The 22697-nt window shown below is 39.4% G+C and overlaps 1 protein-coding gene across 1 annotated transcript in view; it reads left to right on the top strand.

Annotated features, from left to right (window-relative positions):
• SLC7A11 (solute carrier family 7 member 11) overlaps positions 1-22697 on the top strand; it is a 71629-nt gene that overhangs the window by 19301 nt on the left and 29631 nt on the right. The window contains exons 5-6 of the mRNA XM_024568779.4: positions 1078-1177; positions 7653-7697. Of these exons, the coding sequence (XP_024424547.1) occupies positions 1078-1177; positions 7653-7697 (145 nt within the window). The remainder of the gene's footprint in view (positions 1-1077; positions 1178-7652; positions 7698-22697) is intronic.

Below are 22697 nucleotides of genomic sequence, written 5' to 3'. Positions count from 1 at the left end.
TCCTGCACTTTACTTGTGTGAAGACCAGTGTTGAAGCAATGACACAGTTCCTAGTTGGGTAATCCCATTGGCTGTTTTCTTCGGGAAAGAAACTTTTATACGCTTAGTTTCAAATACTGGCTGACTAAATCTGAAATTTTTGTTTTTTGGTAATTATCCAAAAGATATACAAGAAAGGGGCCCATCATGATTCATAAAGTAGAGAAAAACATGATCGTTGAAAGTGTTCAAGGCACACGTCAATGCAAAATGTATTTACAATGTGTCTGTTTTAGAGTTCAGTAGATTTCCTTTTTAGTGTTTCTGGAAGGGGCCAAGCCATTTTCTAGAACAGCATTCACAGACTTTCTCTGTGCAGGGCCAATGGCCTCTGTCACAACTAACCTACGCTACTGTTTCAGGGGGACACCAGCCGCAGACTGACCGTGTCAATCACAACACCCAAAGTAGTGGGCCAGGCTGCACTCCAATAAAACTCCTTTACCAAAGAAGCTGGGGGGTGGGCGACGTGGAGCAGATTTAGGTGCAAGGTTTGCCAACCCCTCCTATTGGTGTCTAATGAACTACAAGGGAAAAGCAGAAGGTTAAATGATGTGAGAAGGCGATTCTGGGCTCTCTTGCCACCTTCTCCTTGAGCACGGACCTGTGGATACTTCTTGCCAAGCATTCTGCCAGATTATCCTCATTGGACAGAATTCTATCATACACCTATTAAAGTAGGGTTACCAAGGATCCTTAGTCGTCATTCATGGTTGAGCTCTGTCAAGAATAGGGCCACGCCCAAATGGGGATTTTTTAAAAAATGCCATTTTCCTCTTTGCTGTAATTTTATTAAAGGAGAAGTGTGAAGTAGTGTGAGTGGTGGCCAATATACTTTTGGGACTCCATCTCTAGAACGGGTCAAGTATTAAAAGATAACAATGGCAATGGGCAGAGGGTAAGAAATCTAGACCTGAAACAGTGGCTTCTATCCACCGCTCCCGCCCTGGCTTGCCCCTTCCCCTGTGCTTGTGGTTGAAGAATGAATAATATCCACTTCTTTGAAAACTCTCCAAATCTTTTGTCTTCTCATTGCAGGGCAAACACAGCACTTTAAAGATGCCTTTTCAGGAAGAGATGCTAGCATTATGGGCCTGCCACTGGCTTTTTATTACGGAATGTATGCCTATGCTGGCTGGTAAGTTGTTATCTCTTAGTCCAGTCCATTAACTCCGAGTACTTTCATTTACTGCCAGGCAAAGTGCTAGGCAAATGTGAACGGTCATAGCCCTGTGTGATTTCCTTTACTCCAAGTGAAAGAGATGGTGTGGCTCCCCGTACCCGGCCAGGTCCTGTGCAGGTAACAGCGCAAACGTGACTGAGGTTTCCAGTCAAGGCGAGCGGCACTGGATTTAGCCTAATGTTATAAACAAACGAATGTTGAGTCTTAAGAACCAGTAAAAATCACTTCTAAGTGTGGATCAGTGAGGACATAAGAGTGCTATGAGATATTAAAGATCGCTCCTTGGCTTGTCAAAAGGCCTTTTGGCTAAAACTTCAAGGGTGTTTACGAGTAGGGATTGATTGTTCTCCACCTTTCCTTGAGAAAGAAAGAATTCAGGTACGGAAATAAGTAAGATGTCCCCAGGAGGTGAAATGGTGCTCTCAAGGCAGGAAAGGAGAAACCAAGATAATGAAATCAGCTGTACTAGATAATCTGTTACATTTTAAAGGACCTTACCGATTCCTTACAATGTACTCAACATTGGAAAACAAAATACACACAGCAGAGTTCGTTAAAATCTCGACACCGTGGGGGTCCGCTGCCTTCGAGGCGTGTCCAGCTGTGATACCATTCTGGTTGGGGCCTTAGGGCTCTGTATTCATGCCTTGCTCTGTTTGGAAATTTAACTAACAGTAATCGTGGGAGGAGTGGGATTTCCCTAATTAAATTTTATTGATCTAGTACAGTGATTTTCACTCTTTTTATTTTTCGACACACATAAACTAATTACCAAAATTCTGTGGCACAGCAAAGTACATATTTTTTGCCGATCTGACAAAAAACAGATACGATTTCGATTGGTTCGCACTGGATAACTATCGTGTTGGCTGTTGTCGTATTTTTCCTTGACGATCAAAGGCAAACAGGGGCCAGTGCCCGTGACTGCGTGAGCAGGTAATGCGTGTTTTAGCAATTCTTGGGGCGCACCGGTGGAAAATCACTGTTCTCGTTAAGATTTAATTGAAGTGACTTTAGCTACAAAGCCTGCTAGGTATAAAAGTATTATTTAAATATCAAAATTGTTGAAGGTTGTTAGAAAATTGTAGCTCTAAGGAGTCTAACATAAAATATTTGTACATTACCGGACTGTTTTATAGCCATTGTGTGTAAGCATTAGTCTTGAATCCCTCAGTATTTTGAAGCCTTTTAAAATCGTTGCCCAAAGCACAATGTGCTGCTGGACAGAGAAAAGAAGGGAGTTGTGATCACAGGGTTAGCCGCAGAATCAACTCCTCTGTGACTGTCCAGCCTGGACCAGGACTCGGGAGCCCTGGGGCATCTGCCAAGCTGCTGGGAAGGTCAGCGGGAGATACCGGAGCGAAGCAGGGAGGTGGCAGAAGCTTTCAGCTAGAGCCAAGGGTTGGGAGCCGGGCAGTATTCAATCAGGAATGTGGAATGTGGAGATTGTCACCAGGGAGACTTGATTCATTCTGTTGAATGAAGTTTCTTTTGCTTTTGAGTACCATGCATCTGTTCCCACGGACTATTAAAGTGTCCTACCTCACTCACTCCCCCAGCGCCAGCTACTGAATATTCAGGTCGCCGGCTTTATGTGGAGCGAATCGCCACGTCTGTAGGCTTTTGCGGGCTGATAGATTTCTTTACGGATAAAGACTCTTTTCATTTTGAATTATCTGATTACCTTACTATTTGGTTTTATTGATATTGAACTCCAAATGCTACCCTTGTTAAAATGACTTAAAGAGAGAATGTCGGTGGTACAAACAACCTCGAGTTAACACTTCAGGAGGTGGGCAGTCTCTGTTCTCACGCGTCCGCAGAGCTGCACAACGGGATGGGAGACAGGAAGCTTTTCCTGAGGAAAGAATAAGGAAAAAGGAAGCCAAGAAACAAAGTGAATGGGCAGCAAGGAAATAATATAGAGCCCAGAGTTGTCTTGGTTTGGGGGATGAGTAAGCTCCCTGTTGGGCCCCCAAATTTATCTCAATGCTCTTTCCAGCGTAAATGGGGTTTATATGAACATTTATTTACACGTTTACCCATGCAATCCTCATGTCTACTCCTATTTTAAAGAACAGGAAACGGTTGGTTTTCTTATATTCTTAGGATTCAATCATAATCCTGGAAACTAAGGCCAGGATTTTGAGTGAAGTGTTAGCTGGCACGAGTGGCTTATGCAGGAGACAGTCAGGTAACTCGATTTTGATACCAGGTTGTTGTGCTACCTGAGTGCTGCTTCCTGGATAGGTAGCAGTGGCCTGGTTGTTAATCCATGGCCATCGGTGTTAGAAAAATGAAGCTGTGTTTGCAAGAGATGATCCGTTGGCTTGGGGTTCCCGAGGAAAAGTTCCTATCTGGATATTAATGGAACAAGAGGGAGGCTAAAGAGCTCCCAGGGAGCTGGGGGCTCAGTCCCTTTGCAAGTGTGATCCAGCCTCTCTGACCTCCCAATGACTGCCATGATAAACTCAGGGGATGGGGCTGTGGAATTGGAACTGGGGCAGGGCCAATGAGCCTGCGCTCCCTCTGCTGCCGCTGTGACAGCGCTCGATGAAGAGAAAAGCAGGGGAGGAGCAGAAGCAGGCTGGAGAAGCCACTGCAGTCAGAACCGAACCACCGCAGGGCCAGTCACAGCCAAGACACTGGCTGTCCTAGAGGTCTTGCTGGGCCCCTGCTTCCGCCCCAGTCACCTCCCGCAGGGTTGCAGAGGAGCGAGGCTCTGCCAAACCCTGGATGTGAATACAGCGAGATTTTGGCTGTGAGGAGTGCAGAACCTTTTTAGAATAATAAAAACCCCTTCCCAGAAACATGGTTGGGGGAAAGGAATCATCAACCCACCAGGTCACAGAGTAGGGTCAGAACAAGTTTTATATTCTTGCCAATGTCTGTATGCAGAGAAATATATCTGCCCATTCCCTTTGTGGCCCAGGGGAGCTCCACCAATTTCAGATCCATACCTGAGCCAAAGCTAAATACTGGTGGGCGGGAATTTTTTTTAAAAAACTGTGTGATAGGAAATAGGTTTTCAGTGTCTTTTTTTCTTCCTTTTAAACTCCATCCTCAGTGGATTTGGTCTTTCTAAGGCACCTGCTGGGATTATTTTGTACCATTGTATCAAATCTCATCTAAAGAATAAGCTTCTGTTTAAAATAATTCACACAGTCGGGTACTGGAATGCATTGTCAGCGCCTCGTGTATACAGTCATGGCAAAGCCGAACAGTAGGTCCTGTGAGCATCCCCTGGAGGTTCCAGGAGCTGTGAAGCAAAGTGGATGCTCCGGATTCATTGCCGGGGGCGAGGACAGCATAAAGGTGTATTTCCCACGGGACGGGCATGTTTGGAACAAAATAAGCAGCTTTCTCCTTCTCACCCCCACCTGCCCCAAGCCTTTTCCTCTTCTCTAGTCTCTGGTGCTATGGCAAATATTTGAATTGTGTTCTTTTTTCATATATATGTCCTTTCTTGCTTAACATTGTTAGAAAATGTTTCTAAAACAAGTGTTAAGAAGGAACTGCTTATTTTTGACATGAGAAGCCTGGAAATATTTTTTAGTTTGCGTGCCTTTGTTTGTTTGTTTGTTTTGCTTTTCGCATTTTCTTTGGGTACTTCCCCTTGCCTCAGGCTTACAACAAACACATCAAGTCCCTCGGAGTGCATATTCTAGATATAAGTATTGATTGCTGCTTGCCTTCCTGGTATAACTACAAGCTCAATTTCTAGAAACCTATACTCCGGTCATTAGAAAATATCTTTGAAAAAAAAAAACCTTACTACCCCCTATCTGGAAAAAAAAAAAGAAAATATTTTTAGCTGCTAATTTTTAAAATCAATTTTATCACTACTATTTTTTCAGCTATTTACATTTCTACTTAAAACACATCTTTAAAATATTTGACCTTTTAACCTTGTTAAAAGATAAATTGATAAAATTAACCATTTTAAGAGTTTATTTGAGTAAAATATCAATTCCAATCGGGCAGCATCCCATCTAGCAGACAGAAAAGAACTCCAAGGAGAGGGATAGAATGAAAGACCTTCATAGGCTGAAGAAAGTGGGAACAGGAAGTTATTATACTGGCTAAAAAAGCAGATTAGTGATTGCAAGTTTACTTTTCTGTCCATCAGGCAGGTGACCTAACCAGTTCTTGTCGGAGGATTCCTGATTGAGAGGTTTCAGATTCCATTTCGGGGAGAGCTGAAACTATAATTAAGTCTCAGTCTGGGGACATGAGGCTTAGCATAAGCGACTCCTTTTTGGGTCTGTTGTCTTTTTGGAACAACCATGGACATCAACTGCCTACTTGTTAATTCAGATGAGTTCTTTTTTTATGGAGATGGAATATGACAGGTTTTCTCATCGTTGTTCTAAGTCACACGAAAGCTTAAGTATATTACAGGCTGATGTGCTAACATTCTGGCCATTTATTTGGTTTTAGATTGTGGAGAATTTGGACCTACAGATCTATGCTTTTGTGAACCTATATAATTGGTATTTTACCTTCTATGGAACACTAAGAGAACAGAATAGTATACTGAAAATGTCTTTTTTTTTTTTTTTTTTTTTTTGTGGAAATTTCCTAAGCCTATGAAATGAGGAAGTAGAAAGGCCTTGGTCTTTATACGTTTAGGCTTCCCCATTGTGAGTCCTTAGTTTTCCCTCCCTCACAATCCAGGGATCTAAGCATGCACATTTGAGTATGGCGTCTGCTTCAGTCCTTTTTCTTGGAACCCTGAGAGAGAGCTACAGTGCTTTGAAGGGTCTCCGGCAGCCGCTTTAGGTTGGAAAAGAAGTCAAGGATGCAAGGCACTAGACATTCCTGAAGAGGAAAAGTAGGTCACAAAGCGAACCTGAATTTCTCTAGGACTGTAACTTTAGGGCTAATATTTGTGGCCCTACAGAGCTTGACAGTGTAATGTGGTGTGCCCAGAATGCTTCTCATCATGTAAGAGACCCAGGGAAGTGTTCAGAAAGTTCTTCTCTTAGTTATCAACTAATGGTGTAATGACTCACGGTGTGCCTAAAATTAGCTGCCTAAATATACAAGAAAGAAAAACAGCAACCTCAGAGCCTGTGACTTGAGGTGATTTGATGGGCTGCATACTGGAAAACAGTGAATTGAAAGGGAGAAGTGCAAATTGAGAATGTATCTTTCATCCCATTTTCTGTTCCTGCCTGCCCTCTCTTTATATTTAGAAAGCTGGTTCCCTAAAACTGAGTGACGCTATTGTCATACTTCTATTGCCCTACAAGTTTTGATGGACTTGTCACCACTGCTGAAATCCGACTCTCAGAAGCCAAAGGCCACGTGGACTGAAATTCTGTTCTCACTCACTGGCCACACTTCAGAGTCCTCAGCTGTTACTCAGAACCCTGTGCTTAGCACCCCATGCTCATGTGCTCTGCTCTGAGATGTGCTGACACCACTTCACCAGGGTAAATGGCAGGCAGCTTTGAAGGCTCGGCCAATACCTCTTCTAGAACACCCTCCCTGGCCCCCTGGGGTGCCCTGTGTATGCTGTGGCACTGTCTCCTGGGCATGTCACACTGTCTAATGCACCAATTCCATAGACCATGAGCTCCCTGAGGACAGGGACTGCATATTTTCCACTTCCATTGTCTTAGTGACTGACACATGATAGTCTCATCCCTTACTTGAGAGGGGCTACAAACCATGGTAGAAAAGAGTTGGCAGTTGACATTCATCTACCCTATGACCCAGCGATCATATTCTGAGCATATAACCAAGAGAAATGAACACCCGGTCCCCAGAAGGACAGGTAGAAGCATATTTATAGGACCTATATTCATAACTGCTATGAATTAGAAAGAATCCAAATGTGCCTCAACAGTAGACGGTACAGTGTTGCATTAATGGGCTGAAAAGCAACAATGGAAAATAATGAACCAGATGGATGAAACTCACACAAAGGCCAGCAAAAAAGCCAGACACAAAAGAACAAACATTGTATAACAGTTACACAAGCAACATCAGTCTGTCGGAATGAAACATTTCATCCATGGGGTGAGAGAGAGTGATGGCCTTTGCAGGAGAGTTGGGGAGCCGGGCACAGAGAAGGGCTGTGGGGGGCCGTCTGGAGGGACAGGAATGTTCTGTCTCTTGGTCTTGCTGTTGGTTACATAGGTGTATAAATGTGTAAAAATTCTTCCTCAGACAGTGAGATGTGTGCACTTCGCTGTTAGTTTGTTGTAGTTCTACAAAAATGTAAAGTTAAAAAGTAACTCCATTAATATGGTTTAATAGGAAAATGATTTGTGGGAGCATTTGGTTGTGGAACATTTTCGTCTTACTCTAAGTGTTTATAAAGTTTTCATAGTTCTCAGGTTGATTTTAAATATTTAAAATTTGAAACTTTTAAATATCATAAAATATATTAATAGCTTGTAACTTATTTATATCTTTTTAGGTTTTATCTCAACTTTGTTACTGAAGAAGTAGAGAATCCTGAAAAGTAAGTAGCCATATTTACTCTGAAATATTTATGAGGAATAAATGTAAGGTTACAGAGTTGCAAAGAGAGATTTAACGGAGAAATTGAGTGTGGGCTAATCAACTTTGTAATTATCATCATTGTTATTCTGTTCAGTGGATAACATTTATTTGATTTTATCATGAATTATATATCAATAACTTTATTGTATATTCTAATTCACTACTAAGTTATATAACCTGGAGGCATAAAAGAATAAAGTTATATTTTATGCAACCTACTTTATAAAATTAATTATACAACTTAACATGGATTTAACAGAGCCTTAGTTTTACACATTGATAATATCCATGTTTCAATATAGAAATACCAAAGAACAATGGTGTATTAATTCAGTTTTTTTATTGCAAAGAATTTTCTCTCATCTCAAAAAAATAAGAATAATAGTACCTGCCTCATTGAGTTGTGGAAATGAGTTAATATGTATAAAGTACTTAGATTAATGTCTGCCAGTTTTTATTCTCTGCTCATTGTTACTATTATTATATCCTTATTTTAGGAACAATGTAAATGTTACTCATTTAAGAGTGTTTTCTATACTTCAGTATCCTAAGCAAATTCTTTCTTCAGTTTTCTTGAAAGAGATATGGAAGATTATTTCACCCCAGGTTGCAGCCTCTAAACTTTCAGTACTAAAATTGAATATGCATTTTATGATCTCTCCTATTTTTGTGCACAGATTTCATTGAATCTTTATATATAGAGAAAATAAACTTGTATTTTAAAGGAGAAACATAAGATGTAGGAGTTTTATAATAATTTAAAAGTATCAAAACTGATGTAGACTGAGATTATTATCACTGGTTATGTTGGGTGAAATATTTTCATTTTCTAGAAAACATGATTCTACAAACTTCATTAAATATTTCCAGAATACTTTTAATTTGATATTATATTTTAAGGTCTTAAACTAAGGCCCTTCTCAGGAGAGATTAAATAAGAATCTCTGGATTTTAGGTCAAGATAATGAGTAACTGTTAAAACTTAAGTTGAAGAAAGACCCATCTGGTACATTTCTTTTTTTCCTACTAGATATTCAGATAGTTAGTTTTTGCATGGGAGAGTTTGTGTAAAACTTACCCAACACATTTATTTTCTGAAAATCAGAATACGAGAAATACACAAAATCCCCTTGGTGGAAGCTAATGATTAAATTTGTACCAACGTATTTATCAACCAAAGCAATTCAGGATTTTGAGCAATTTATTTAATGTATTAATTTTAAAAATAACATTAAAAATAGCAATGTTGACAATCAGCACAGGTCTTTTAAAAATAAATCTTATTTTTTTAAATGCAAAGAATGCTTTGGGAAATACTTATGGTTGAATACAGAGAACAGATGGTAAAATTATGTGGACCTAGGCCAGATGTGTAATTTGTACTATTCTGTAGGTAGACACAGCTCCAAAATACCTTTCGTTACAAGGGAGAATAATCATAGTTCCATCTCCTTTGTGACGGGCCAAGATGAATGTGTTTCCCAGTCCGTCGAGGGTGCAAGTGTTCAGGTGTGTGGCAACGTGCAGCCTCCTGGCAGCTGGTGAAATGAATCATCAGCTGCAGGTACAACACCTTTTACCATCCTCCTCCCCCTGGCAATCCATTTTTCCTAAAACTGGGGTCGGATAGAAAAAGTGCTCATTAATTTCGATCCGTGGAAATAGGATTTGAAATACATAGAATGTAGAATAAGGTTTTGAAATTACAGTTGGCAACTCTTTATATATAATTTAATTTCAGTGCAAACCTTTCAAATTACCTAATGTTACTCGATGGAATAATTTCTGAACTTCTATTACGGGCATGACTTATGGAAGAGTTCTGTAAATGCTACAGCAAGTGAGAGATAAACTGGGAGATTACTAGAATCAAAATGTACTAGTTAATGACTTCTTTCTTCTACTAGGTCTCACCTACTCCTAAAAGCTTGTAAAGCACTAATCTTAAAATTTGAGGCAAAATTTCAGCCGATGTTTCCATTTATAATGTTTAAAAATGTTCCAATGATTTTCCTTATAATGTTTCCTTCTCTAAGAGCAGTTTTGGATCTAGGGATGTAGCAATACTTTGAGAGGCATTTAACATTTTATGTGAAAATACAGTAATTATCATTGAATTGTTGTGATAATAGAAAAATATTGTATTTACTAATTATCTATAGCATGGTGACTGGCTCCACAAATGAATATATTAAGTAAGAATAGTATTTTGTGGAGCATGAAAATCCAAAGCTTGGATCATGTGGTGATAGAATCCCAAGGAATAACTGAATTTTAAAATGTCATTCCCCCTCCCCCCAATGAAATGTGTGTAGTAATGATTGCTAATGGGTATATTTGTTTTTAAAAATCAAAATGTTTTTATTTGCAAGTCTAATAGGTTTTGCCTACGAGATTACTTTTATGGTGACTGCAATCTATCATTGTTCAAAAAGTTACACAGTGCGAAGAACATATCATTGAGATGTATAATGTTTGTAATCCTGGTTTCAGATTGATAAATCATGTCTTGTGTTGATGAAAGCCAAGAAACGAATTGCTTTACTTTGACCTTGGGAGTCTGAGATTAGTCTGTTTGCCTGTTAGTCTTGTTTCAGTGTTCTTCTCACTTCATTTATTCCTTCTGTTCTAAGAGTTGGAAATAGGGGACTGGGAGGAAGTCAGTAAGCTTGATATCATCAGTCATTTTTGAAGAGCAGGCTATCAACATGCTCTGAATAATCAGCTTTAATAGAAGGTTTAAATAATCAGAGTGCCATGTTTAATGAATACTGTGCCTGCTGCCAATTTATATTAATTGATGCCTGAAAGTCATCACACCTTGTTCCAATGATAATTTGAAAGAAGAGAAACTTGCATTGGGAAAAGTGCCCAAGACCTTGAAGGCAGTGAAGGACCAGAGGTTCATAAACGGTCCCCAGTCACACTATTCTCATTCAGTTCAGATGCTGCGTAAACGCTTAGTATGTGTGTTTTTAATCCTTACTGACTTACATGAAGCTGGAGTCAAGGTGTTCACTAATAATATTATATTTTTGTAAGGTCTGTTGCTTATAGGACACATACAATGGTTAACCTGATCAAAAACACAGCAAAACAAAACAATTTAAAGATCTCGCCCAAATGCGCTGTAGTAATGATGAATGACAGATCATCAAAGGCTGGTGTGAAGTCTTCGAACTTGCATTTTGGCATTTTAAGGGTGCATTTTTTTTATGAGAGACAAGTCTTCCTCTGTATATGTTTTGTAGCTTTCTAACCTAACAGTTGCTAGAAAATAGCATAGAAGGTCTCAACTATACATGTGCAAATTATAGCAACATGGTATTTTGTGATTTTTTAAATCACAAAATAGTATTATCCACATTTTAAGAAAACTCCCCGAGTTTCTTTTACACATGAATAATATATGTTCTTAAGGCATGCAAACTAATTGTCAAAGAAAGTTGCCTCACTATAAATAAATGTGTACAGAAAAATCTAGATTATTAAGTCAAATTAATGCGTAAATGAATTGCCAAATGAATCTCTTAAAAATGATGTCTCCTAATGAAGTTGATTTTTAAAATTGAATTTATACCCAAGTTTACAAAGATTACTTTGGCAAAATGGGGCATCTCTTTTTTATGGACAATAAGGCATTGTTAGAATTATCTTAACATGTGGCAGTGCTTCTCTTCAATGGTTAGAATGATTGATACCTGAATTAAATTGATCATATTTGGTGTGTTTCTTTTGTGGAGACATATATAAAAAGCTTTGCAAATCCACTTTTAAATGTGTTTCACAATAGGAGTATAATTACACTGGTTGAGCTACTGAGGCCGGCTAAAGGCCAGCGTTTGGCCACATGTCCCAGAGAATAGATGACTCTCTGTTCAGAGAACAAGGTCATCTCACCACTCACCCTTGCCTGTGCTCAGTCTAAAAATTTCTCACTAATGGAGCATGTGGTTGGTGTACCCTGGGATCAAAATTCTTGCATTTCTCAGCTTCACATATGCATAGAAAATACATTTGGCTCAAACAGTTTGTTCAAGTAAGGCTAACGTGTCAGATAAGTGGTGCAGAAATTATAGGGTTTATTATAATATTTTATCAGGCTATAATCAAAGAAGACACATATTAATCTTTCAAGTGCTTTGTGAAAGCCATTTAGAATTTTTTTCTTAAATTTCAAGGATTCTAACCCCATTTTGAGATAAAAATTTGAAGGTCAGTTCTAACTGTTCTGCATCCTTTCATACTAGTTGTTTCTAAATTTTAATTTTAATATCATTGAAGTTTATACTCTGAGTGTAGACTCATGAACTCATGCTGTAGGAGCGATGGGAGGGACTGATTTATTTTACCACATTTCTGTTCCCTTTCATTGTCCAAAAAATACTCAAAAAGCTTCAGAATTAGAGGGGACCTTGGATACTGTCTAATGGTGTTTTCCACCACATGCGTGGATCTCCTCTATAGTATCTTTGAGTGGATAGAATTCATACAAAATGAACTGAGGAACTGACCATAACTTCCTGGAACTAGGTTACCAATATTTTCACTCGCATGTGTTGATTAGCAGCCTGCTAATTTCAATGACCATTCCAGGCTTTGGGAAATTTTGAGAGGGTGTCATAAGTAAGGTGGGCCAAATATCATGACTGGAATAGGCACAACACAAGTGAGAGCGCAAGTGATGCACACCGGAGATATCCGAGTTAGCATCCTCTTTTTTTTTTTTTAAAGATTTTATTCATTTATTTTTAGAGAGAGAGGAAGGGAGGGAGAAAGAGAGGGAGATTAGCATCAGTGTGCGGTCGCCTCTCATGCAACCCCCACTGGGGACCGGGCCGCAACCCAGGCATGTGCCCCGACTGGGAATCGAACCAGCTACCTTTGTTTTTCAGTCTGGTGCTCAATCCACTGAGCCACACCAGCCAGGGCAGAATTAGCATCCTCTTACCTGCAAGGAAATACCTTCTACAATCAGAAGTAATGTCAGCCATTAGTAGGTCTCCTGCTTTTGAGTTTATACTTTAGTAACTCCCCTCATGCATATTCTCATTTATACAAATCAGCTATCCTTCTCCACGCCTGGACTTCAAAGTTAATGACTGTACCCAATAGGTGACTCGTAAATAAATTTTATACTTGGAGGAAAACGTCTTAGACCAGTAATCTCTGGTCTGTGGCTTGCTGTGTGGCATTCAGTGAGATCCAGTGTTGTTTTAAGATTCTCACAAAAAACAAAATAATATCCCACATTGTTTGTTATAGGCAGAGACAAGATACATCCAGCCCATTATATTTTCACTTGCCATGCACTGAAAAAATTTGATAGTTTTGTTCTAGTCATATTCAAACATTGACTAGGTTTATCGATCTACTCAGGAAAATGAGCAACTCTTGAATTTGTATAGATAAGTGCTAAAAACTCTATTACCAGTGTAAACATCTAAAGTGAACCAAGTGCAGTCGAGACTTTCCAGGAAAGAAGGATTTCCGTCACTTTTATGAACTGTAAAAATATTTACTTTCTGAGTCTTTGAAAGTAGCACTGGTTCAGGAAACCAAAACTTGAATCCTGTCTCCTTTTAACTAGCTGTTTGACCTTGGATAGACCTCTAAATTGCTTCTGAATCTTTGTGTACTGCTTTTAAATAGAGGGTAATAATCCCTATACGGTAGTTCTCATCAGATTGTGAGGATAAAATATGTGAAATTCAAAATGTTAATGACTCGACAAGTAATATAAAAACACTATCTGCAACCAAAACTTACATCCTCAAAGATAAGAATATTTTATAAGCTTTGGAAAAAATTAGAGGATTAGTATAATTGTTTTATGAACGTGGGTGCCTTTTCTACACACAGGACCTATTAATCAGCTTGAAAAGTCATTCTGCATCATCAGCAGATTTCCGATTATGGGTCGTTAAATGTTCAGAAGATGATGAAAACTGCTTTTTATTTATCTCTAACCTCTCTCAGGTGGTAATATGCTCATACATCATAATCAGAATGAATTCTTGGCAGATTTTTTTCCTTCTGTACCAAGAATTTATGTGCCCACAACCCACCCAAACTGTCACCCTGACACTGTTGGCCGATGGCGCAGGTATAAGAGACAAGCTATTTCGACTTTCCTGCCGTGATCTAGGTCTGGAGTCACTATCTCACCAAGAAACTTCTTTACGGGCTCTGACAGCCAAGGCCTTGATCGGAGTGCTTGGTATCATGTATTTAAATTGTTATTTTTATTTCTAAAAAGAACCTACTGAGTTGATACAAAATAGGAGAACACAAGTTGTTAATTTATCCCCAAATGGTTTTTGTGAAGTTTTGCTTAATTTAAAAATGCATAGCCTTTATTAAAACTGTAAACAGTATTTTTCAATCTGAGTACTAGACAGATTACAGGATAGCATGCCAGATTATTTTTAATAATATGACATATTATATCCATTCGCTGGTTGAGAAAGTTGAAGTTCATAGAAATAAATAACTTTCATGGCCATGGAATTAGTCCATGAGAACACTGGGGTTAAAATCCGTGTTTGCTGTGATGCATGGCTATCTGGCTGATTCCAAAGCTCATACTCTTTCCAGTGTGCCAGTTGGTCTCTTTGGGAGGCAAAGCAGAAGTGATCCATGGGTGTGCAAGGCGATGTAATGGCTGATTAAGGACGTAACTTTACTAGGGAAGAGGAAGTTGGAAGAAGAGTAGACCTTCGAAATGTAGAATAGAGAAGTGAAGGCATCTCAGACAGGAGAAGCGTGTACACGAAGCCATGGAACCGTTTAGTGGTTCCAGGGAAGAATGTGTAGACTGCTCTAGCTAAAGCAAAAGGAGAAGAGGAGAAGGAGAAGACGAGATGGCAATAAGTGTGGATGTTGTGATACGCTGGCCCTTCATCTCCTTTATAAGAGTTTTGGACCTAAGCTATTGGCCAATGGGATGGATGTGTGTGGGGAGTATGTTGCAAGTTTTTAGTGTCTATGAAGCAGTGATCAAGGAAGCTGAACCTGATGCTGGTTCTGTGGATTTTTTTTTTTTCGTTACGCACATACAGTTTAAAGAGAGTTGTAGTCTGAAAAGTCACATTTCAATCTTATTTTTATGTTTATTTATTTATTTTTTAAAGATTTTATTTATTTTTAGAGAGAGAGGAAGGGAGGGAAAAGGAAAGGAAGAGAAACATCAATGTGTAGGTGCCTCTCCCATGCCCCCCACTGGGGACCTGGCCTGCAACCCAGGCATATGCCCTGACTGGGAATCAAACCAGTGACCTTTCTGTTTGCAGGCTGGCACTCAATCCACTGAGCCACACCAGCCAGGGCTATATGTTTATTTTAATAAAAGCAAATGTCATTGAGAAGTTCACTGCCTTCTAGAGTTGAACCATTGCTAGAATCAAACCAGGTGACAAGTCATGTGGCAGAGAGTTCTAGCAAATAGATCACAGCGTCCCAGCCCACAGGTGTGCACCGCAGTGCCTAGAGAAAAGACATAAGTCAACGTGGACTTCACATGCTCTTTTAAAAAATATTAACTTGCCTTGTTTCTAATGAAAAGGATGCTATCATTTATTATCCTCCATGCCAATGGAAAGAGCAAATTATATTAAATGAGAAGAGAGTTCCTTTTAGGAGAAAGTGTTGAAAAAAGGGAATTTGATTAGGTACTGGAATTCTCAAAATATAAGTATGAGGGATTATCATTTAGTCAGAATTCTTTAGAGATGGCTGGTTGAAAAAATGTGGCAGACCGTTGTCCAAGTTTGCTTCCAGTTCTAGAATATTATGACTCTACTTGTAGGCTTGCGAATATCTAGGAACCAATGTGCAGAAGCATACGCCACAGGTCTATGTTGTTGGGGCGGGGGGTCAGGTTCTAGTCAGAGAAAGGAGACACCCAGTTAGATTTTAAGGTCAAATAGAAATCACAAGTCAGAGTTCAGAAGTATTTCAAATAAGATGTGTTAAAGATTTTGTGTTCTATGGGGAGGGGAGGTTGAGGGGGAGGGGAATGGGCAATACCGGCGCAGGACAAGAGTTGGCCTGGGAGGCAGCTGGCACTGCCAGGCACAGTGACCCCCACTGGTGTTGTGAAAAGAGCTCTGAACGAGTGACCATGTTCTAATTCTGCTTCTGGAAATATTCAGTTTTGTGACCGTAGCTACTTCCTTATCCCCTCACTGCCTCTGATTTCTCCACTACAGAAAAGACACGGTGGAATACCAAGTTCCGAGTTTCCTTTCAACTTGAGTGTGAGCTATAGTTCTCGTAGATGACATACAAGTACCTGCTTTGAGAGCAGAGGGTGTTATTTTGGGAGTGTGGCCAAGGGATAGAAACTTAGGCAGGATATCCGTCCCAGGAAGAAAAAGTATTACAAACATAGACACACAGAAGGGATTCTGTGGCTGATTTCTAGACCTCATGAGGACTGGGAGATTAGATAGGACTAAAGTTTTTTGAGTTTTTTCAGAAATGGGAAGAAGTTAGAATGGACACTTGGGAGGAAGGGAGCCAGACAGGCACCCCAGTGCTTGGGAACTTAATTATTCAGTCTGAAGAACTAGGGTTAGATCCAAGCTCTGGGATCTAATTCAGTGGGGTCGCCTTAAGTACAGGGTCTTTGATAGGTGGAGCGCGCGAGGAAGAATATTGATGTTAATGCACTTCTTAGGATTAGTCTGTGATGCGTGTGATGGTAAATCCTGGATTCTACTCGCTATTTCCATCGTATGTACCTGCAGAAGGTATGAAATGGTGTGCAGCCATCCTTTGTGGTACAGGATGGCCATACTAGCCTTTTATTATGTGTTTATTTTCCTCAAGACTCTAGAAATATGTATTGAGGGAATTGCCTATGCAGAGAGGTACTTTCTCCAACAGACCTGTTTCAAGCCTCACACATTTCCGAGAATCCAGTTAAAGTTGCATCATTTATTTATTATTTTATGCTGCCTCCCAGAGGGTGGTGGGGGGGAGAGAGAAAGAGAAAGAGAGTGAGTTTTGTAGTAACTTGTAAAAAATGTATATTCCTTTATCCAACTGTTAAGTGGGTATTCTGCTGCTTATTTTGCAGGGGTTTTGTGAGAATTAGAAATAATACGTAGATTGATGTGTCTGACACTACCTTGCTTATAGTAGACACTTATTTAATGGTAGACCATTTAGTTTTTATTAGTGTCATCAAATGCCACGTCATTGGCTCATTTGCCATCTAAAGGGGGACTATCCGACCAGGATTCGTGAATGTGGGCAAGCTACTTCTTCTCTCCTGCACTGCCTGTGGGTTGCGGTGGAAACCCATTACGCCAAGGTAAACACCCTTATTTGAAACCCCTTGCCGCGGGAAGCAGAAATGGTCTCAGTCTCAGATTTAGGCATTTCTAATCTCTGACGCTGGAGGTTGTTTTTCAAAAACATACAGTATTTCATTGGTTTTCTAAGGAGATAAGCTCATGGCTTTTAACAATCAGATGGTTTTCCCAGCTTACTATTTATTACTGTGCCATATTCTTATTTTTCCCTTTTCTCATATTCTCTCTCTTTCTTAAAAGTAGATGTGGGACAGAGACAGCCATCTGTGTCAAAGCCTTAACAATATTCAATACTATGAATATCAGTTGAGCATTCAGTGGTCAAACACCAAGGCCACTGTTTTGTAGTAGGAGTCCATTATATGGAAAATACTTTGTGAAATGAAGTCTGTGGCAGAGCATTAATATTTTATATTAAGTGAAAAATGAAAGCTTATAATATGTAACAAAAAACGAGAAAGAAACTAAAAATTATAATCCATCATTTTATCAGCAGTCATTTTTGATCCTGGGAGGCTGCCCACCATGTAATGCTTTTTGTAGGCATCTTGCATCTCACTTCCTCCAAAATGTCTGTCCTCTTGGCCTTTCCTGATGCCATTTCTCCTTCCTCTTTGACAGTCTAATGTCATGGTCATTCTCTCAGGGATAGACAGCAAAGGATATGACAATGTCTCTAAATTTTAAACTGTTGCAGTTTTATGTGACCTGTGTATAAATAGTTCTCCACATATTTCCTTTCCTCCATTCACACGTTGGTGTGGCTGGCCTAGTTTATTAGTCTAATTCACTGTCACAATTAAAAATACAATGAACTTGACCTTGAGAGAATAAAACACAAAGGCCTGGGATGTTAGAATTGGAAGTAGCCCTCAAATTATCCAACCCTTTCATTGTAAAGATAAAGAAATTAAAGACATAGAGATGGACTGATTTGTCTACATTTACAAGTTAAAATCCCAGTTCCTTTCAGTCTTCTTTCCAAACAGTTGGTGGTGTTGAATACAAATCTAAGAGAGATGGATATGGCAAGATTGTAGCCTTGAAATTAGCTGGAGGAAGAATGTAATCATTAGGAGGGACCTGTATGTCATTTGAGAATAGGACAAAACTGCTTTTAAAAAATGCGCAAAAGCATTAACATTTGCCTGCATTCAACTTTCTAAAGCTGCTGTTCAAACACATAATGGAAGAGGTCCTAGGCTAGCAGAATTAAGTAATTTATTCTAGGCCATTATTGAAGGTCATTGGTTACAAGATTAAAACAGAAACTTTATGATTAGGAAACGCTGAAATGGTAGAATATTATCAGGAAATAGTTGCTTTTTATTTTCTCTAATGTCTTTATAGATGTACTGTACTTAAAATAGTTCTGATTCCTCTTTGGGGGGCAATATTTATTCTTTCTGTATTGGTCTTGTCAGACAGACAAAATCTCACTTCCTATATGCGGGCCTGAGGCAAGCAAAAGAGAAATTAATATAGAGGGCACGATTAGCTTTGTTTTGAGTCAGAAAAATGACAAAAGAAATGAGTGAGAGAGATAGCAAGGGGAGGTCATGGATTTAAAACACTCTCCTGTAGCTGCCCAGAGTCTGGCGGAGGAAGGGTTTAATGTCTTTGAAATGTATGTAGTGTTTGGCTCTTTGATCCTCATAAGCCTTAACACTTGCCAAGCAGAGGCGATCAAGTCTCAGATGCTGGGGGAATGCAGCTGCAAATTGCACCCGCTGCTGCCCCTCTCTGGGCCTGGGGGCTGGCTGTCCCTGTGCCAAGCACAGCCTGAACTCTGGACGGCAGTGGGAGGAAGCTTCAGTTCGGATATGTAGGTACTTTTCAAACAGTCCTGTTTACGATGCAAACCTGGGACTAGGAGGAGCTGGGGTTTCCTGTTCCCCCAAAGGCAGCGTACGTGCTGTGCCTGTTGGTGAGATTTCTACAGCAGCCCCTGAGCCAAATGCCCTCCCTTCCCAGCCCAGCCTCCCTGGTGCACACCTGGGATCCAGGGGTGCCGAGAAGCACTCGGTAGCCCGATTATCTTTGTTCTCTAGTTCTCATAACAGATAGGCTTGTGTATTCCACTCTTCAATGGCTAGAACACAAATCTCCACCTAGTAGTTTTGGTCAAATGGTCCATTCAGTTGGGTGATAGAAAGTAAAAAAAAAAATTTTTTTAATGTATTCTGTACCCTAGTAGAAAAATTCAAAGTAGAACTTCGAATTTATGTATAGTAATTTGATAAGCTAAATATTTAAATTTAACTACATTTAAATATGATCATGTGTTTTTAACTTCTGTATATTGCTTTTATTTTATAAATCTTTCTGCATCCCTAGGTCATTTAAATCTCACTCAGATTTTCTGGTTTTTTTTTCCTGATTCCTTTTTATGTGCAACTTTTTAACTTATCTGGAATAGATTTCTTTTAGTGTGATTCAATATATTATCTCGATTTCCCCCCAAATTTCCCAATATCCCAGCATTTATTGAACACTCATATAACCTCTTAGTCTATGATATATTTTACTTACGTAGTTTATAATACATTATAACTGATAACATTTGTCATTATATTATATATTAAGTTTTTGTTTTAAGTTGTATTTCAAGGTAATCTATTCTGCTCCACTTATCTTTTCTATTGATATATCAGCCAGTTATTGTGCATTTTTATTATTAGAAGTTTTGATACACTTATCTGGGGGGAAGGTGGCATTAATTATTACTCTTTTTCTCCAAGTAAGTCCACTCTGAATATAACTTATATGAAGGCAGTTTCTACTTTTATCTTTTCATGAGGGGGAAGCAAATCTGTATAGTGTTTTGAAATATAAAGCTCATAGTTTTTAAGTTATTTTGGTTTTATTATCTTGTAATATAATCTGCGTTTTATAAATATATACCCTGCATGTATGGCTAAAGCCTTTTTAGTCAGAGATTTCTTTTGAGAACTATGGTTAGTTATTGGTTTCTTCTTTTTCTTCTTTCAGATCATAAAAATAGTAGCTTGTTAAAGTAGCCTACAAGGCAGCTGACACCAATATTAAGCTTACTCTTTTCCCCTTTTGGCGTTTTTTTTAACCCCTAAACTCTACTAATAGAACACATTTTGTAGTGATTTCCTATTTTCCAGAATATTTCTTAACAAAAATGCCAAAAATATTAATGGAAATATCAATGGAAAACAACAAAAATTATTTATGATCCTTATTACATGAATTAACTTAATTATTATATATGTATCCAACTAGTTCAATTTATATTTCTAAGAAATAATCCTTTACCACATAGGTTATAAACAGGGTAATTCACAGTTACTAAGCAATGTATTATAAGGAAGAAGAACTTTTTCTTGACATTCTTATTATCTTTGAATTAAGTATTTGTCAGAAAATAGTTTAATCATATTTTTTTATGCATCTCTTAGCTGTTTCCTATTCTTCCTACAAAATGAGAAAGGCAACGCTGGATTATTTCATTACTAGCTTTTGTTTTCCCGTGGTGGTTCCCATTCACTTGGTGCATTCTAAATTTATGTATAAAAATCAACATAAAACACAATTGTGTTGCTTTCTCAAATCCAGTAGTCATTCAGGAAGCTGGATATTTTGGCCAAGAGTGGGGATTGGCTGCTGTAGTATATTTAGAAGTGAGTGTCTCTTGCGCCTCTACCCATCTGTGGTAACATCATTTCAGCCCGGGGCCCATCTCCATGGGCTGTTTCCCCCAGACTGAGAGCCCGATGCCTCCCACGGTTCAACACCCTACGTGTTTGTGTGGCTGACCCCCAGGGGACGGCTGCCCCCCAGTTGTGCTGTGCTGTGTCCCTGTTATATGGGGAAGTGTTCATGTGTGGCTGCTGTGTTTGATATTAAATCTGAGATGAACTTCAGGAGGTTTCATGCTTTTTATTAAAAATGATTTTGGCTAGGGGCTGTGTTATCCTGTTCATAAATCAGGCCTTCTTGGAGATTTAATAATTTACAATTCACATGAGCATTGGGTGGAATAAACATTTCTTTTCTCTGCTAAAGCTGCCTCTTAACTTTGCTTTTTTATTTATTTTTTATTTTTCCCCTTCATGGCTTCCATTTATTTTTTTTAAGTCTTCTTTGGGGAGGTTTGTACAGATTTATTTCACGGCTGTGAAAATAATGTAAGAGGAAGAGTCAAAATGATAGCTTAGTTGGTGGAAACTATTTAAATATGGCTAAGTTTTTCAACTGTTTCTATCACTATTGGAAATGAGCTTTTATTTTAATTTTTTAAAAGTAGTTATCTCTGTGTTTTAGGGAACCATGCCTGTAAGATATGTCCTAGAAGTAAGAGGTTGGTAAAACCGATGAAAAAATAACAGAGGTCAGGGAGGCGGGCAACTCTTTGCACGCACGGTTGCAAGCTCCGTACAGAGCAGTGCTGTCCTTGAGGGTGGCCAGCAGTCCCGGTAACCTCTTCCAAAGATGTTTGCCCTAGAGATTTAGAGCAAATGCTCTGAGGGCACTTTGTAACACTCAGAGCGGCCTTACTTTCTTTGTAGACTTTGGTCAGTATGAGTACCTAAACAAAGACATTTGAAAAGGCAGGAGTTAGAGGATTTTTTCCCCCTCATTAAAAATAGTAAGGGATGGGAAATACTGGGCTGGGCAGGGTGCTTAGAAAAAGGAGAGGAGGTGTCTCTGGGGTGGAGGCTGCACTGAGACTAATGGGCAAGACTGAGGCAACCATGTGTGGACCCAGGGGTGGGGGGAGAGCTGTGCTCCAGGGAGAGGCCCTCCGTGTCTTCCCATGTTCAGATTTTAGATTACACGAGAGAATACATTTTTGTTGTTGTTGTGGTTGTTATCTTTGTCTCTTAACAGATAACAATGCCTAACAGAAAGAAGATACTTGATAACTCTGGTTAGAAGAGTGAGCTCTGTGTAAAGGACTTTGATAGAATGCGTATGGCAGTATCCTTAATAATATAACTACAGATGCCTGCCTGGAATGCAGGTGAATTTTACAAATTTGCCTGCAGTGAAGTTTTGATAAACCCGAAAGTATAAAATACGGCGACTTACAAAGACAGTCCATGAGCATCTATGATAACACACTCCCCGTGTGTGGCCTTTGGGAGGTCTGCCCTGAGCTACAGACCCCATTCGAGAATCGGAAAGAGTGGACAGACTGCTTATCCTTTAAACGGTCTTCCGTAAAGATCCGTGTTTTTCAGCCAGGCTGACGTTTTGACGGCGATTCAGCGTGCTGGTTTCCTGGTTGGGGACAGAGCCACCATCTTCCGAACACAGGGGAGGAGATTGTAAAGTCCACGTGCTGTTCTCTCCTCTGACTGACAGAACGAGGCAATGGCAGAAATTTCTTTAGGATGTTCTGATATATGAGCAAGCGTTCAGCTGACTTTTCCATTCTGTTCAACAATTTTTATGGATTTGCTTTATTTGCTGAAGGGCTTGGGTAATGAACTTTTAAGTGAAATGGACTTTAGATTTCATTAATTCAACACCTTCTTCCAGGGACGGGGAAGTTTAAGTCCAGGGAGATCCGGTGATCTGTGTTCCCGCTAGTGACAAGGACATGCCTTGACCCAGCCTTCAGAGTATAGGCCAGGAGTGTTTTTCGGAATTCTCTGAAATCCAGT

Source organism: Desmodus rotundus, chromosome 9 (assembly GCF_022682495.2).
Source record: "Desmodus rotundus isolate HL8 chromosome 9, HLdesRot8A.1, whole genome shotgun sequence".
NCBI classification, from domain to species: Eukaryota; Metazoa; Chordata; class Mammalia; order Chiroptera; family Phyllostomidae; genus Desmodus; species Desmodus rotundus.
This window is presented reverse-complemented; position numbering and strand designations above follow the sequence as displayed.